The sequence below is a fragment of the Ptychodera flava genome, chromosome 15 (genome assembly GCF_041260155.1).
Source record: "Ptychodera flava strain L36383 chromosome 15, AS_Pfla_20210202, whole genome shotgun sequence".
Classification (NCBI taxonomy): domain Eukaryota; kingdom Metazoa; phylum Hemichordata; class Enteropneusta; family Ptychoderidae; genus Ptychodera; species Ptychodera flava.
The window spans coordinates 25,518,042-25,535,064 of record NC_091942.1 but is presented as its reverse complement, the minus strand read 5'-3'; the positions used below and the strand labels follow the sequence as shown (position 1 = coordinate 25,535,064).

The window sequence follows — 17,023 nt, the reverse complement described above, 5'->3', positions numbered from 1 at the left end:
ACACTAAAAAACATACATCCACATACCGGTATAAATACAGGAAAATACTATACTATTAGCCATGTTACTCTCTCATTATACTCCACACCTATTAGGTACCGGTATATCCATTTTAAGACATCAAATCTAAGGTCTGGGAAAAAATGGAAACCAAGAAATGTGGCGAAAAGAGACCTCTTTGACAGTTAAATATTTACCTTGGCAGGTGGATTCATTTTCATGTATTCCAGTTCAGTTCGCAACCTTGCATTCTCTGTGCTCAGAGCAGTGTAGGCTTCAGACTTTTTGTCAGCTGAAAAGAAATCAAACAACATCAAAAGGGATTTGAGTTATTTAATGCTGAGATGACAAGTTTGAAAGCTAAAATATTGTAGAAAATAACTGTATACTGAGACTCCAAGACATGAATGAGTTGTCCAACAACATCTCCCATACTCAGTGATGTGCTGTCCCGATGACAAGAATCATCAGTGGTCCCACCAGGCATGTCTGAGAAGCGGTTGCCAGTGTCTTTTTTTTCATGACAATAAATTAACATATAAACACACACCTGCCATTTGTCCATTTTTGATTTTCTCATTCAGTAACCTTTCCAATTTGTCGATGACATTCTCCTGTTCTTTCATGGTGTCTTCCAACTTCTTCACTCTTTCTTGCTTGCTCTGTAGTTTCTGTAACATGGCTGATTGCGCCATGTGTGCATCTTGTAGCCTCAGATACTCCTTCTCATTGTCATTTTTCTGTAAGGGCAAAAAAATTGCAAGAATATATATTTCTGCAGTAGCTACAGATCTTCCCTAGATACACACACCACAATTGACAATATGACTTCTACCATATTTTCAAAGAAGGTCCACTACAGGATAGCTGCACTATGATACATAACTTTGTATATCGATACAAACCTTGATTATTTCATTCTGTAATCTCTGTAACTTGTCTTTGTAATGTGTAGTCTCTGCTGTCTGGTTCATCAACTGTCTTCTGAGTAATACTGAAAGAAAGTCAGCCACACAGACATAATGAACAGAGACTTCAAACACGGACAGGTAAATTCTGAATAATACATGTAAATTTACAGACAAACGTCTGGACTTTCTTTCACCTAGTTACTAGATAAGCAAGATTCACTCATCATTGATTTGGCATGCCTTGTAAGACTTGAAAGTGTGTCATATTTGAGGGAATGAGGTGCTCTACTAGTGGGAATGAAACATTTATTACACTTACAAAATCGTTCCATGATTTCTGCCCTGCTGAGGCCGTCTAAATCAGAGGCATACAGCATGGCTCTGGTTGAATCATCATGCATGTGTAGCTGCCTCCTCAGCTGACTGTTCTCTCCTTCAAGTCTGGCGATCTCCTCTCGCAGTCTCAGGATGTCCTTTCCCATCCTCTTCATGGCGTCCCTGTAGTTCTCCAGCTCCTTCATTTGGTAGTCCAGCAGTGACAGGGCATGTTCCTCTGAGTACGGTGGTTTGGCTATCGGCACAAATGTACTGCAGGGACAAAAGTCAATAGCTAGGTGAATGAATGAACAGCCATGTTGTTTTGTAAGTATGCTAAGCCAAAACAAAACTGTGATGAGTTATCAATAACCACACTTTTCATTTCTGTCACACTTATCCTGAACATGCATCTACTTTCACTGAATAAATCAAAATTTGTTGACATTCTAAATTCACAGATTATTCTGCAAAATTATGTAAGGTTTAATTTTTCACTAGGCTTTGAATAATTTGCAAATTCATAAAAGAAAGAGCAAGTAGACAACAATTTTCACAGCAATACATCAATCTCTTTTCCCTTCACTTGAAAATTTTAATGAATGATCACACCAGCTCACTGTGATAGTCTCAAAATGTAATTCCAATCTGGCAGACACTCAGTTTGCATGAAAACAACCTTTCACTGGCTTAGAAGTTTTAGAATAGCTTGTCCAATTTGATATTCTCACAACAAGCATGAGAACTTTCTTCACAACAAATAAAAGCGTACACAAAGGGAGAATATCCAGGGAGTATTTGTGATTACACAGACTTGAAGAGTCTGGTAAACAATACAGGCTTCTCTTTTTGATGGACAGATAAGTCTCATGTTATGAAACAGACTTGATGGTAACAGAAGTGTTTGACTGGTGAATTGTTAACTACATTTGAAAGACTGTGATCATTGCATTATTGGAACACAGTTTATTGGACATTGGTACTCATCCATCAAATCCTCTCTGATACTAGTATTACAATGGTAGTATTGCGTGTCTGCCCCTTAAAGGAATCAAAATGAGTTCTGAGGAAATGACTTCCATGCTTTTTACGACAAAGAATAAACACTGCTGTTCTCATGTATCTCTGCTTAGTTACCGAGAAACCATTAATTTTTTCATCAATGTGGATTCTAAAACATCTAGGAAATCACTAGAATACATGTACGTCTACGTGGATGAATGGACTATGGTCTATGGCATCATGCAATTCACAAAACCAGCTGTAATTAGATTTTCAAGGAAAAAGCAATAACCTCATTTTCGTACATAAAGTTGAACGTTGGCAATAAGGCAACCAACAAACAGAATTTGTTCAGTAAAGTCAGAATGATGGGGCACCTACTTCTCCACGAATCACAATACTATTTTCCATACAAAATCATATTGTTTATTAAATTATCATAAAGTAATACTGATTGCTTTAACTTGTGAAAAGTAATATGTGGTACATTGACAGAATATTTTTGTGTGAATATTTTTGTAAGATATTTGATATACCGACACTTATCTCACAGCAAAGTGTCTTTTTCTTTGCATGTAAGTCAACACAAAGAACAGTTGTACTGCCAGAAGAGGAGTATTAAAAAGAATCTAATTATTTGAAACATAATATGCACAGAAATGTTCTTTCAAAGCTCTGCGTTTGTATCAATATACGGTTCACGTCATCTGAACTTTGGGTTGAAATGTTCACTTTGAAAAACAGTACAATGGCAACAGTCAATACATCCATTTAGGACTTACAAGAGAGCGTTTCAGGTTTCAGAAATGTACAGAAAGTCAGCTATAAACGGTTGTGGCTTTTGCTATTTCTGAAATGCTAAATTTCAGCTCAGCCGTGTGGTTTTACTCTGACAGTGGGTTGAAAGGGCCCATTAGAATTTCAGTAAGTCTAGAGGTTGGTGTGTCATTTTATGGCTGTGCAATCTTAAACATCAAGTCCAGATTCTTTATTTGTGTTCTGTGCCAGTTTGAATAAATAGGAATGGAAAATATTTTTTATGGAACTATGTAGTAGAAAATTCTTTAAAAAGTGAGAAGGGGAACAGACATTCTTCATTGTATTTTTGGAGATTGCAGGACCATATTAAATAATTCTGATTCAGAATGGAAGTACAAATATATGTACAATCTTTGTCAAACGTACATATTTATATTGAGTGTGACGTAATACATAAATATTCACACATGTCAGTTTGTTACTTCCCTTCACAGTGGCTTCAATGTAAAATGATAAAAACTCAAGTACTTAAAGTACTATTTTGCTTTGGCATAGCAACAACTAAGCAACATCACAAAGATTAAGAAACACTATCCCTACAAGTGTGTATGTGTGGGTCTCTTTGAGAGTGATTTTGTGTTCAAATGTTAGACTAACTACATGTACGTGAATACTGGACGTCCTGCTCAAATGATCACATTTTTCAATTATTTTATTGGTTTCTCTTCAGAAAAAATTGTTCTGAAAACTTCCAGAGTTGCATGATTTGAGACCAAAATTCTGATGATAGACAGAAAATTTTCACCTGTCAGTATTTCTGAGTTCTCTTTAACACAATATCTGTGTAAGGCACTATAGTGAATGTCAGGGACTGCTAAACAAATATCATGTTGAGTGTTATGTGTCATAAGTTGTCATGCCACATAAAAAAGGGTCAAAGGTACATTTTGAATTTGAGATAGATGGATAATTTAAAATGTAGACATATGTATGCTAAAGGTCTTTGTGAAGCTGTTGATACTGGAGAAGATGCATGAGGCATGCTTAAGGTAAAATGCGATTTAGGCAATTATTCAGGCTCTAACATATTTTCAATACTTCTCTAATCTATGACTTGTAAGTTGTAGAGGTTCATTTGCAGTGTAAGAACAATTTTTCATGTCTTATTTGTTCAAAAATCAAAAATTTTCAATTTCAAATATTTGTAAATGTTAGGTCATTCGTTTCTCTAGTACCAAACTTTTGCAGTGACCCCTAATTCGGTTAAAGAATGGTTGAAAGTTTCATTGAGGAAAGTTTGGGTAAATTTAAGTCTTTCACTGTGGAGGAGCATACCACCTTAAAACCGAGTAATGAATTGGATCGAAAAAGATCAAAACTGCCTAGCAACCACGTTATATATCACCTTGCTAAACGTATTGACATACATGTACATGTGTGTAAATCATAGCAAGTAGTACTTTTACAAATTTGGAAGATGCTGCATTAGAAATTGACATTGCACCGTGCATGACATTAATAATCTATAGGTTTTAAGGAGACTAATATGGCACACTAAACTAAAAATTCATCATGAAATTTTTCTCACCTTTCTTCAGGAATAGTTGGTTGCCGTTGAGGCTTTGTAAACGCATTTGTCACTTGGGGAGGGGGAAGTCTGGTAGGGATGAGGTCTCCTCGCCTGTTACTTGCCGGCGGTGGCGTGGTCTGAGGATGCCGCCTGGGACTGTGAGCATATATGTACTGGTACTCTGGCAGAACATTTTCGAGTGCGTCATGAGGTGGCAATTTGCCATCTTCAATAGGCTGAAGAAAAATGAACCAACAGATATATTATAAATAGGAATAGGTTTGTTATATTACTCCTGGCAAGTAGACAAATCAGTGCCATTTCCATTCATGTTTTAAAAAAGGGGTTACACTTGAAAATATTTCTATATGTCACAATTTCAGATACATTATTATGAAATTTAATTAAATTGAATGGAACTGTTCAAAAAAGATTTTTTTTTCATTTAGGTATCATTATGGGAAACATTAAATATACATTGCTAGGTTTTAGAAATGGTTTTCCCGCTTATTAACTGAATATACAATTGCCTGGCATTTCAAATATTAAACTATTGAAGTATTATCAAACCTGTCAGATATCCTACAGTACAGGATAAGAATAGATTAATTCAGTCAGTATTTACACGCAATTGAAGTCATGATGCAAGCTGTGACAGCCATAATTGTGACTTGGAAATTCTGATTGAAAAAATCAGGCGAAAACAATCAAAGCATGACACACTGAGTGAATGTTAATATCAAACTAATTACAGGACAAAATATGAGAATAATGGACAAAACCTAAATAGCATACTTGACGGAATAGAAACAGCGGGTCTTTAATTTTCAGCACAGCTTGATTTCAGTTATGGTAGAAATCAAAGCTACAGTGCATGCAGTGTAATATGTCATACTCACAATACTCCTGAACTCTAAGAGTCTATTTGGAATTTGTTGAATTTCCTAGCATCAACCCTAACACTGGTAGATAAATTTCATGAAGTAGTACGTGAACATTTTCTGGTTTCAAATAGTCAGTTACACATTACTATAACTTAGAGGGCACACTGCTATAATATAACATCAATTTTACAGTTTCAAAGATGATTAAAAATAATTCCACTGAAAGCTGTGCATTTGGTTGTCATTGTAGTGAGACAGGCTGTCATTTTAAGCTCATTCCCATACACACATGAAAAGCACCTTTTAATAAGATCAGCAGAGCATCTGGTTCCGTACGTTCAATTTTCTGAACAAGCCCCGGCCAATTCACTTTTCCATATCCTTTACACAATCATGGAAAAGTCAATACAGGAAATTCCACACTCATATCCACAGTACTGATGATGAGTGAAAAAAAGTCTGAAAGACAAATCAATTTGTCACTGGAATGCACCCATATAAGTCTAGTCATGCATCTCTGCACTGAATGCAGAACACACGGAAATCCTGCTAAAAAGAACTCGACTAACCTGGATTTGATATTGATTTTTTGTGCAGGATAGTGTTAGCTTGTCTTAAAATGCCTGTTCGATTTTTTGCACGGCATCAATAGAAAGGAATTTATCAAACATAAAACTTGATGTGAGGTCATGATACATGTAAAATGGTTTACTGCTGCAATGTCGCACTGCTGGCTCAACTGTACCAATTCATAGAATGAATTACAAGATATGACAACTAGCTAAGTGTGTTATGTTGTTGTTTTATGACAGGTGATTGTTCAATCAAAGGTGTTTTATGACTGGTGACTGTTCAAAGGGTACAGAACATTCTTCACAACTATTCAATCAAATTATATTACATGTTACTGTTCAAAGGGTACAGAACATTCTTCACAACTATTCAATCAAATTATATTACATATACCCTGAGTTTGAAATTTGAACATCCACCCAAGTACGTAATACACCCTGATAGTATTATAACACCCTTGAAACACACTTTTCCAATAGACTGGATCAAACCAGCAATTGCCGACAGTGAGTTTGTACTAAAGTTTTGTTTTGTTTTGAATATGTTCAAGATGAGGCAGATTAAAACACACTTTGCATTCAGTACATTTTTACTGCATACAAAAGCAAGACTGTACTGTTATTCTTTGATATCAAAATCACATCAAACATTTCAAGTCTCTCTCTCTCTCTCTCTCTCTCTCTCTCTCTCTCTCTCTCTCTCTCTCTCTCTCTCTCTCTCTCTCTCTCTCTATATATATATATTTATATATATATATATATATATATATATATATATATATATATATATATATGTATATATGTATATATATATATATATATATATATATTGTAAGTACTTAAAGTACAAAATAAATAAATAAGTAAATAAATATATACATGATGCCGTATACATACATTAAACATGTGTCAAGATCCCTAGGATAAGGTTCCTATATACTTCATATAGACTTCAAGTTGGCAGTTATTTTTTTTGAATTTGGTCAGCCTCTGAACTCAATATAATACTGAACATAACTTAATTTGTGCCAGCTGTCATGTGCACACCTAAATTCCCACACAGATCTGCTGAGTTGGCTGATATATTGGAACTACGTAGCAACGAAATCATGTACAAACAAACCATGCACGATCGTATTTTCTGAAGGATATTTCTTGCATGTATTTTCTTAACTTTGTTAAAATGAAAAGTCTTGAGATTTCAATTATACCTACATCACATTACAAAGTAGACCATGGTAACTTGCTGAGATTAAGACATTTCAAAGCCATCAAACATTCAGCTACCTCATTTTATTTCTCCATTGATATGTGTTAGTGATGCCTGACCTTAAAAACTTATGACTATACTCAATGGAGAATGCGAGTCCTTCAAATACAGGACTACATGTTTTGGGAAAGTAAAATTTGCAAACGGCATAATTTTCATGATACAATTGGCTCCTGTGATTTTTAAGAATTGTTCTGATCAAGTGTAACCAGTAGTGATTTGGACATCTAAGCAACCTACATGTATATGGATTGCTCTTTTGTTAGCCATGTTTATACACAAATATGGTGAAAACTATTTGAAGACAGACAACCCCTTCACTATCGGCTAATCCTCTTGAGAATAAAGGAGTCTGTTTAGAAACGCTAACCAAGTTAAACATAGTGAACCAATTCCGGTAGCTAGATGAGAGAAACTAATTAAAACGTGATGTGTGAATCCACGCATGGACCAAGAAGAAAATTCTGACGCTCTGATCTAATCGATAGTTCAATATTTTGACCTTGACAGATCACAGATTAATAGGAGTACTTACTGAGGAAGTGTAGGGTCGATAGTAGGCTACAGCCATGGTTATGGCGCCCTGTATAAGAATATCCAACTAGTCAACCTAGATAAGCAGAAAATGTCTTACAAATTCTGCTTCGGTATCAGGTCTCTAATTTCTGAGTGGTTACATTCCCAAAATGGCTGGTTAGGATATTTTTGTATGGCTAACTGGCCCAGTGTCGTATCCTATTTGTTATTCAAATTAAGTGTATACACAGACCGGACCACTGATTTGTATATCCTAGCAACCTGACCAGCAGCCACGAAGAGTGCCCTCTCGAGGGATTACACCCTTCATTAGACTATCTCAGTTCCTCACTCCTGATTGGACGGGCAGGTCATTAGCATAACAAAGGTTGTCATAGTCCGGTAGCAAAGGGTCCTGAACTATGTCCTGTAAGATGGCCCATTGGGATGCACCTCAGGTGACATGAATAGGGAATATAAAAGGACACAATCTGTGATAATCATCTGTTTAACGTTTGATATTGTTCCTCTGGGTTTTTTGTTTAGGAAAGTGCTGCGCGCTCATTTTTATGAACTAAACTTCTGAAAAGCTGCTTTCATGGGCAGTAAAAAGATCAACAAGCACAAAAAAACGTATAAGAACCATGGTCGGTTCAGTCTTTTGTCAGTTTGTTACAGGTTAATATCACGGTCCCTCCACAAAGAGCTTCTTAACTCATCCACGATCGTGAATCTGCATTATTTTGGAAATAGCGGGTTAGGTGGTTACTTTTACAATCAGAAAAAGGTGTACATGATGCAATGTAAATCTTTATAAACTAAGCAATATGCTTCCTTACAGAGACCTACTCCACTCTAATGTTCCCTAGATAGTATACAGTAGCTTTAATAATGTAAGATAGAATCAATATTGTCCACAGGCATTTGACAGTGTGACATTGTGGGGTCATAGCCATGACAACTGGTTGACATCAGAAAATACAAATGGCTACGTGTCTAATAACATAATTTTGATCTGTTAATCAATGACAAAACTATAAATAATACAGACTAATTTTTTTTTCAGATTAATGAAGAAAATTTTATATACACATTGAAGACTTTACTGTCCTGCAAAACTTTAAATGTTTTATATCTGAGGTCATCCTAAATGAAACACACTGGCACAAACATGGCTGTCAAACAACAAGTCAAAGGTCACTGCATGTTGATACTATAGGTTACCGCCATAGTTATATGCATTTCAATGAACACAAATCTATGAGCTCACTAATTTTCATTGAATATGGAAATAGTCGTACTTTCAATACAGATACCAGCATATCGCATGATATTTTCTCATAAAACTAAGAGAAGCTTTTTCAAATTCTCCTGTACACTGATTCACACTCAACATTGCTGAAGAAATTTGGGATTAAAAATTGACATCAGTTGCTCTTTATGAGTTTATTCTAAGTAAGATTAAAAGGTGATCAAAAAGCGACAGCTATTCCCTGGAGGAACATCAGTGATGTTAGGTCTGTTATCTGAAAACTGCAAGGATGCAAACGATCACCAAGAATATATATCATTGCACTTATTTAATCAAAATTTAAAGAAATGTTCAATGAACTCTGCAGTTTATACATTAATCTTCCTTTTTGGGAACTTTTTCAAGAATCAATGCTCGCAAATACTTTTTATTCCATGTGCTTAAAGCAATCCATGTGGAATGATATCCAAGGTAGTTAGTTCAAGTCTTGATATTTTGAAAAGATTTAGTCTTTTCAAACTAGTACTATCAATAATTTGTATTTATGATTTATATGTTCCGTGTAATTTTTTAAATTTTTGTCGATTGTATTTAATTTTCATGACCTGTGAAACTGTTATTGAGATTTTACTCTTTTTGGTCACCCAAATAAATAAAAATAATAAATAAATAAAAAAATTAATAAATCCAGGTATTCCAATTTATTCCAACCGTAGTTGGGGAGCACAAATTTTTCAGTGCAAATTCAAATCTGTTTGGTGTAAGGAATTCGGATCAGTAGAGCTCTATGAGTTTGGTACAGACAAGACACATGCTATTTTAATCCTGCAAATTATGCAAAATAATATTTAAAATTTTTTTACCAGGTCTTATACGACAAATGTACACAAAACCCTCGTCAGATTAAATCCAAATGAAAGTATTTTTTTGATTTATCTCAAGTTTATAATTAAACTCATTTTGCAATTTTTTTATAATTTCTTTCTTTATTACATCTGAATGAAAATGTATCTGGAAAGATGAAATGAAGTAACTGGAAATAAAAGACATTTCAAGAAAAAAAGAAGAACAAATATGATTTGAATAGAGCTTATTACTTATTACAAGTAGGAGACATAAAATCATTTCAGGAGCAATAAAAAACAGGGAGATCCTTGGTAGTTTTTGATCAAAAGGGGTAGAGGTATCTAATTTTTAAATAGTAACAATCTCAGACCCATTAGATTTGCTTGTCTGCCGTACATATTAGGTACATATCCTCCATATCTCCATTGTGCTCCCTGGTGTTGTTTTTTTCAAGTCAATAATGTATATAGTACAGTCTTTTATAAGTAACTATTAACAAACACAGACAATCTTGGTAGCAGTTGATGTGTTGTTAAATGTTAGACTGAGTTATACATGTATGTAATGACATTCAGACTCCTGTACGTGTACCATTAAATGGAAATTTCATAGAGTATGAAAAGCTTTGGAGATTGGCTGCCAGTAGGTGAAAGATTATTTATTTATTTATTTATTTATTTATTTATTTATTTATCTGTTGATTAATTGATCAATCAATTGATTGATTGATTTAAAATAATTTCAGAATATTCATATTAATAACTGTGGACATAAAACACACAAAAATATAAATAAATAGACAAAAATATACAAGTTGATAACAGTACACACTATTAGCATATAATATGTCGACAAGTTTTTATTTATTTATTCATTTGATTTATTATTTATCTATTTATTACTTATTTATTCAAGATAATTTCATAATACTCATATTAATAACTGTGAAAAAAATACATAAAAGTATTCATAAATAGATAAATAATACAAAGGTCGATAAGAACACACACTATTGACATAGAACATTCAAGGTTTGCAACTTTTTCCACTGAGAAAACGGAAAAGCATGCTACAGCAGTTCTTGTATGAATGAATTATTATTGCTATCAGAATACTTTTATTAACAGTTTTTTCATTGTACAGGCTCAAAATTCCACATTTGATAAAGACCTGGATGACATGTTTGAATGAACTAGATGGATAAGAGTCTTTTGGGTAAAATAACACTGAAGTAAAACTGTGCGTGGCTTAATTGTCCCTCTAAGATATCAAACACAGAAATGACAATACTCTTTGATGTTTACTTGAAAGGAAAGCTGGTATTATTAATAGTGACTCTAACGTTTTCTCTGCTATAGTTTAAGTTTTCTCATGTTACAATGGACAGGTCCATGAAACAAGGCAACAACATCCTAACTTTTGGTAAAGACTACAATTTCATACTAAATCACATTCATTAGGTGGGATTTTAACTGTATGGCTGAAACTTTAAACTGTTAATTTATTCACCATTGTATACAGTCCACACAAACCCATTCTGCAATTTTCAAATTAACATCTTGGGAGACTGACTGTGATCACTCACTAGCTGCAACATTTTATTGGTTATGCACAATTTTTGGTACTTCCTAAACAGTTACAGTTGGGTGTTATTTAGACTCTGAGCTGATGTTATGTCATAGTTGTTAACAACTACGAGTCTTTCAATTGACAGACTGTTGCCACTCATTGTGTAAGGCGAAACAAATCACAATGTTTAATGCATCTACTGAATTCTGCTAAGACAAAACAAAGGTGATCAGAAAGACACACTGTCTGTTTCAAAACAGATCCAAAACTTTCTATTCAAAGTTTCTGTGATAAACAGAAATCTCAGTATTTTTTTTGGGCAATTAACAATCTGACAAAAATTACATTGTATCTCTTAAGACGTCATAGACATGGAAGAAAAGGATAAATGTTGTTTAAAAAAAGGTTGTACTCATTTCGTATCGCCACTAAAAACATCAGTCTCAGTATATACATGTAGTATGGCTGAGGGTATAGTGCATGTAATGGGGCAGCTGCACACTGACACAGGAATGTTTTGTTAGACACTGTTTACATTCACAACCAAATCTCAATCTTTGAACAGACTGGGTAGTAAAGCTGCACATTCCACTCCAAAGGCAGCTACAACAGAAAATTTTAGGTATATTAAACTAAAATCACTCACCACACGTGGCTTTGGTTTCCTGGCCAACATCCACGTCGGTTCAGGCGGTAAAGGCTCTGGTATTGGGGTGGTAGGTGGTGTGGGTTCTGTCCTAGGAGTTGGTATCGGAGTGACGTCCAAACGCAAGGAATCAAGGGCTGGTAGCAGGTCCGGATTGGACACAGACCCAAGTGAGTCAGGTCTCTTTAAGTAAAAAAGACAAAAAACCAAACACAATAGCACAGGGAAATTAAGTACTCCACACAATGTTTTGTTGGAAACAAAATCGTGCTCAGCTAATGGCGAGGTCAAAAGGTCACATTCTATCAGTCTATTTACTCGTTGTTGCAAACATTAACATGATCTCATGCCCAGCGGCACTTGAATGCAACAATATGTTCCTGAACTCTTGCCAATCTGTCATGTAGCCAGCTGCACTTGCAGCACGCCCCCTAATCAAATGAAACACAGAAACAGACAAGGGAAGGACTTCTCATGTTTTCCCTTCACAAAATGCTCTACCCTTCTCTCGATTTTTAAAGTCAATCCGATGTGCATTGGTAGAGCAGATATTAGGCATTTGACTTACTTTTATGCTAGAAACTTACAAATTACATCACAGAATTTCCTGCTGCCATTAACAATGTTGAAATTATATACTTCTTTTAGTACGCAGATTGTTATTTATTTGGGCCATGGTACAAGCAATTCAAGAATAAATGGTTTTTTTCTAATTGAATATCAATTAAAAAAATAATTCCAGGATGAAGTGATCTACACTATGACCACCAGCATCAAAAGATTACTTGCATATCATTATGTGTGTGGTAGTATATTTTTTATTTCAATACACGGCCCGGGTCAATGACATATCTCAAATACAAAGTAAATGAACATACAGATGGAGATAATCTGTGAGAGAGCAATGAAACACAGAAATGAAATATTGCATGTGAGGATCGCATGTACACATCACACAACCACAGATTTTTACGATGACCTCACTGGCCGGTCACAAATTGTACGTCTGAAACATTCTGACAAATACATTCCCTTAGCAAGATACAGCGTGACGGCAGATGCTATAGATGTTCTAGGAGGCCATTATTAATATTTTAACCAGCTTGTTTTCTGTGCATTTTCATTGTAAAATGTATTAGTTTCACTAATAAAGTTGGCAGAACTTATCAAGTTGGTTATGTGATTGAGATGTTTTTCTAGACTATATCAGTGATAAAAACTCACCTCTGATGTGATAAGACGTAATATCATACCAACAGTTGGAGTTTTTGAGTCAACAGTTTGCAAGTTGGTCTCCTGCATAGTTGAACCAAAATATTATTAGCAAATGTAGACATGCTCGACACGTGACAGGGGAAGAAAGAGCTCTATGCAGTGTTCATGATGCAGATCTTACAGTATGCCTAGTTCTTAATTTTGAACTTTTTCACCCCTGTTTTTAGTGCATTGAATAAACAAAAGAGACAAACCACCCCACTAACACAAAACACTGGGGACATATTGAGTACAAAAGAATGGTAACTGATCAACAGGTGGTTGCTTTCAAGGTACAAAACATTTTGCTGAAAAGTCATCTGGCTTTGAAAAGACACAGAAATCTCATTAGTACATGTTTTGTATACCAAACATCTCACACGTACCTCATAGCATTCAATGGTAATTTGTTGATGATGTACATGTAATAGGCTGCACAGATATCATTTGCCTGAAATTGACCTTGAACTATTTTTGAACCACATAACAGTGATTCAAATATATTTATGCACCTTTGAATGACAAAAATTATTTTATCGTTTTACAGATTTTCTCCTAAAATGGTAATCAAACATATGATTGTCATTGGCAATCAAATCAAATCAATCAGTTTATATGAAATTTACTTAAGGCAGAACTGTGCCTCGGGGACAGATATTAGGACTCTCAAACTTTCCAATAGCGCTGTTCACAGTTACAGGTTTGTTACTAAAATATAGCTGTACGCGCGTGACATCGGACACGCGGCTGGAAATGTGGACAAATTTTATCAATGTTGCATACATGGCCGTTTTTGCAGCTTGTACTCTGAGTCGTAAATATGTTTTTTAGTCATTTCATTGTTACACTAGCAGTCGCCTACTAAGATGTGTTTTCGTCGTTTTGCATGCGTAATTTTCAAAAGCGTAATCTAAAAATGCGGACAAATATTTATTTTTGCATATTAATGAGAGAACAGTGACGTAAACTGTGAACAGCCCTATTCTTTCCTGATCTACCCTTTGTTAGGGCTCATTTTTAAGCCTTTGAAGTAAGAAATACTTTCACCATATTAAGTTTTTGAAAATCGTAAATTTTATTTTTCGCCATACAGTTAACATAGGGATGGCAGCCATATTAAATTTCAAACATCTATAAATCTTGGTTATTAGATTCTCTTGTATCAAACTTTGCACAGTAATTCCTTATAAAATAAAAATAAGTTATTCTTGATTTTGAAAGAGAATGGTTGAATTTAATCCTTGAGGAAAGTTTGAGCAAAAGTTTAAGGCTTCACATTCAAGGCGCTTACTACCTAATCAGAGACATGTAAAAAACTTATGAGCCATAAGAAAAGGGATTATGACCTCACGGCAGAAAACCATTTGCCCTCCGGACGTGGGGCAAATGGTCACCTGCCTTTGGGCACACAGTCTTTGTTAGACTATAATATTAAACTCTGACCTGTATTGGGAGACCTTCCACACGTATTCCTAGCCGACCACTGTCAGCTATCAAAACATCATAAACATTTTTGTCCAATAACAGGATAGAGTAGCCTATAGGTTTCCGAAGGTGCCAGCTACTGTCACTGAGGGCTGTAAGACACACAGGAAAGACACTTTATCAAAAATCACCACATTACACTTTGTTAGATTTTACATATAAGTTAAAAATGACACTGAATTTACAGCTATTGACTCTGAACAGTTTACACACGGTCCCTCGAAACTGCAGAGGAACCTTAGTCAACAATAATAAACACTATTACTTTCAATAAACTAAATATTAATGCTTTCTCACAAATGTGGTTGAAAATCACCACAAGAACGGACCACTGGACTTGATTTGGATCATTTCACATAGTATCAGCCAATCAAATCTCCAACAACACTTGATTTCTTTCAGTATTTTAAGGCAAGGAAGAGTGATTTGATTTTGATTAAATTTGTAATCACTGGTACAGCTGTAGGTGAGACTACAATAGATGTAAGACATACATAAAGTCATAGATAGGGCATATTGTAAACTGTTTTCTACATACAGAAATGTACTATTCCTATGCAAAGAAGAACACTTTGTTCTGTGACCTGATGATGATTTTGCATTTTGAGCAGCACTCTTGCAAGTTGAACATCTTTGATATTCTTTATTGCCAAACATAAAAATCCACAATTGAATAGTAAATCAGTTAGCCAGTGTAAAGAAGACTATGGTCCAATGACAATTTCTAATATTTGTGGGCATAAACTCTCGAAATGAGAAAAAAGTCCACAAAGCAGAGCAATCATATTATTTGGTATCTATTTTCAAGGAAGTAAACATTCTCAAACCAACCCCTTCCCATTTGCAGGTGTAATGAAGAACATAAATTGACAACATTTTAAAATGCAGCGATTAATTATGTAAAGGACAATAATGTGTAAGTAAAATTAGATGGTGCTGCCCCACTGAAAATGTATTTCTTTTTTAGTGTCATTCCTGATATGAATGACATAGTTGAAAATTACTGCACCACAGCTAAGAAGTACCGGTAATGGGGTGGCCATTTGGTGACTGGACATTTGGTCTGCTATTTGATTGCATGTGGACACGTGTTGCCTCACTGATAGTAATGATACTCACTGTTGGTTGATGGATAGTACTCTATAATCAAGGCAGCAGTCTCGGAGAATATGGTTGCATTGTCCCGTGATTGGTGAAAGAAATACATGTGATCCCAGATGGGCTGCTGCTGTGGTGCTCCTGGTAAGGAGATCTGTAACGAAAGGTGCAGAAAGAGTTAATGATCTTAAATTATTTTCCTTCCTTGTGCCGGCATCCAATGTCACTGCAGATGTTGATCAGAACAAATATTTGATCAAGGGGAAGCTGGAGGGCCAATGTATCGTAAATGTACCTATCCCTGAAAGTGGTGGTACGATCCAAGTAGGGAAATCATACTTTGTCTATACATGTACATATATAGCAGAAGGACTGACAGGCCACTGAGTTACAGCTATGATTATAAGAATTTCAAAGTATATTTTTTTATTTTTTGATATTGTTATGAAATTGTACAAAATTGTACATAATTTGTACAATTTGCTACCAGTGTATACCAGGTATGGTGTAATTGAAATCAGCTACATTCTATCATATTGTAAAAATTTCTTGATGTGCACGCATATGTGCATACTGCATAAGCCATGGAATTTGCACAATTCCAGTGGAAACTGAACCTTTTCTTGGATGTAATGTACACCATATTTCAATGAACAGATTTTCATAAAGAAATTTTCCAATGTCACGAGAAGTCAAATTTACCTGAGGATAACCTTGTCCTTTGGCGGGAGGAACTCTGAATACGGAATGGTGTGGATCAGGAAAATTTACTGTGGTCAGGGTTATACCAGTTGCTATGGGGTGTCTCATTAGCATGTCTCTCCTGAAACAAAATGCAGATGGTTGTAAATAAAAGTTTTTTCATTTGAACTTTTCTTTGAAGAAAGTTTTCATCTCTTGCTAGGTAGAACATGAGAAAAGTTTTAATCATATGCTGTAGCAAAAGTTGACACTTATGAAAGATGTAATACTGCAATGTACCATATTCAAAATTTGTTGTTTCAATATGCAAATCAATTTGTCGTTGAGAATTGCAGGTGAGTCTGCAGTATACAATGATTTTGTCTTCTTTAC

General features: G+C 35.0%; 1 protein-coding gene across 3 annotated transcripts in view; it reads right to left on the bottom strand.

The window, feature by feature from the left end:
• The window catches only part of LOC139151665 (coiled-coil domain-containing protein 33-like), a 50,096-nt gene that overhangs the window by 4,377 nt on the left and 28,696 nt on the right, over positions 1–17,023 (bottom strand). For all 3 annotated transcript variants that reach the window (XM_070724607.1, XM_070724608.1, XM_070724609.1), the window contains 10 exons: positions 16,652–16,772; positions 15,971–16,103; positions 14,810–14,943; positions 13,337–13,408; positions 12,113–12,295; positions 4,576–4,793; positions 1,231–1,499; positions 906–994; positions 551–740; positions 198–292 (listed from right to left, as the gene is read on the bottom strand). In XM_070724607.1, coding sequence (XP_070580708.1) covers positions 198–292; positions 551–740; positions 906–994; positions 1,231–1,499; positions 4,576–4,793; positions 12,113–12,295; positions 13,337–13,408; positions 14,810–14,943; positions 15,971–16,103; positions 16,652–16,772 — 1,504 coding nt within the window. The remainder of the gene's footprint in view (positions 1–197; positions 293–550; positions 741–905; positions 995–1,230; positions 1,500–4,575; positions 4,794–12,112; positions 12,296–13,336; positions 13,409–14,809; positions 14,944–15,970; positions 16,104–16,651; positions 16,773–17,023) is intronic.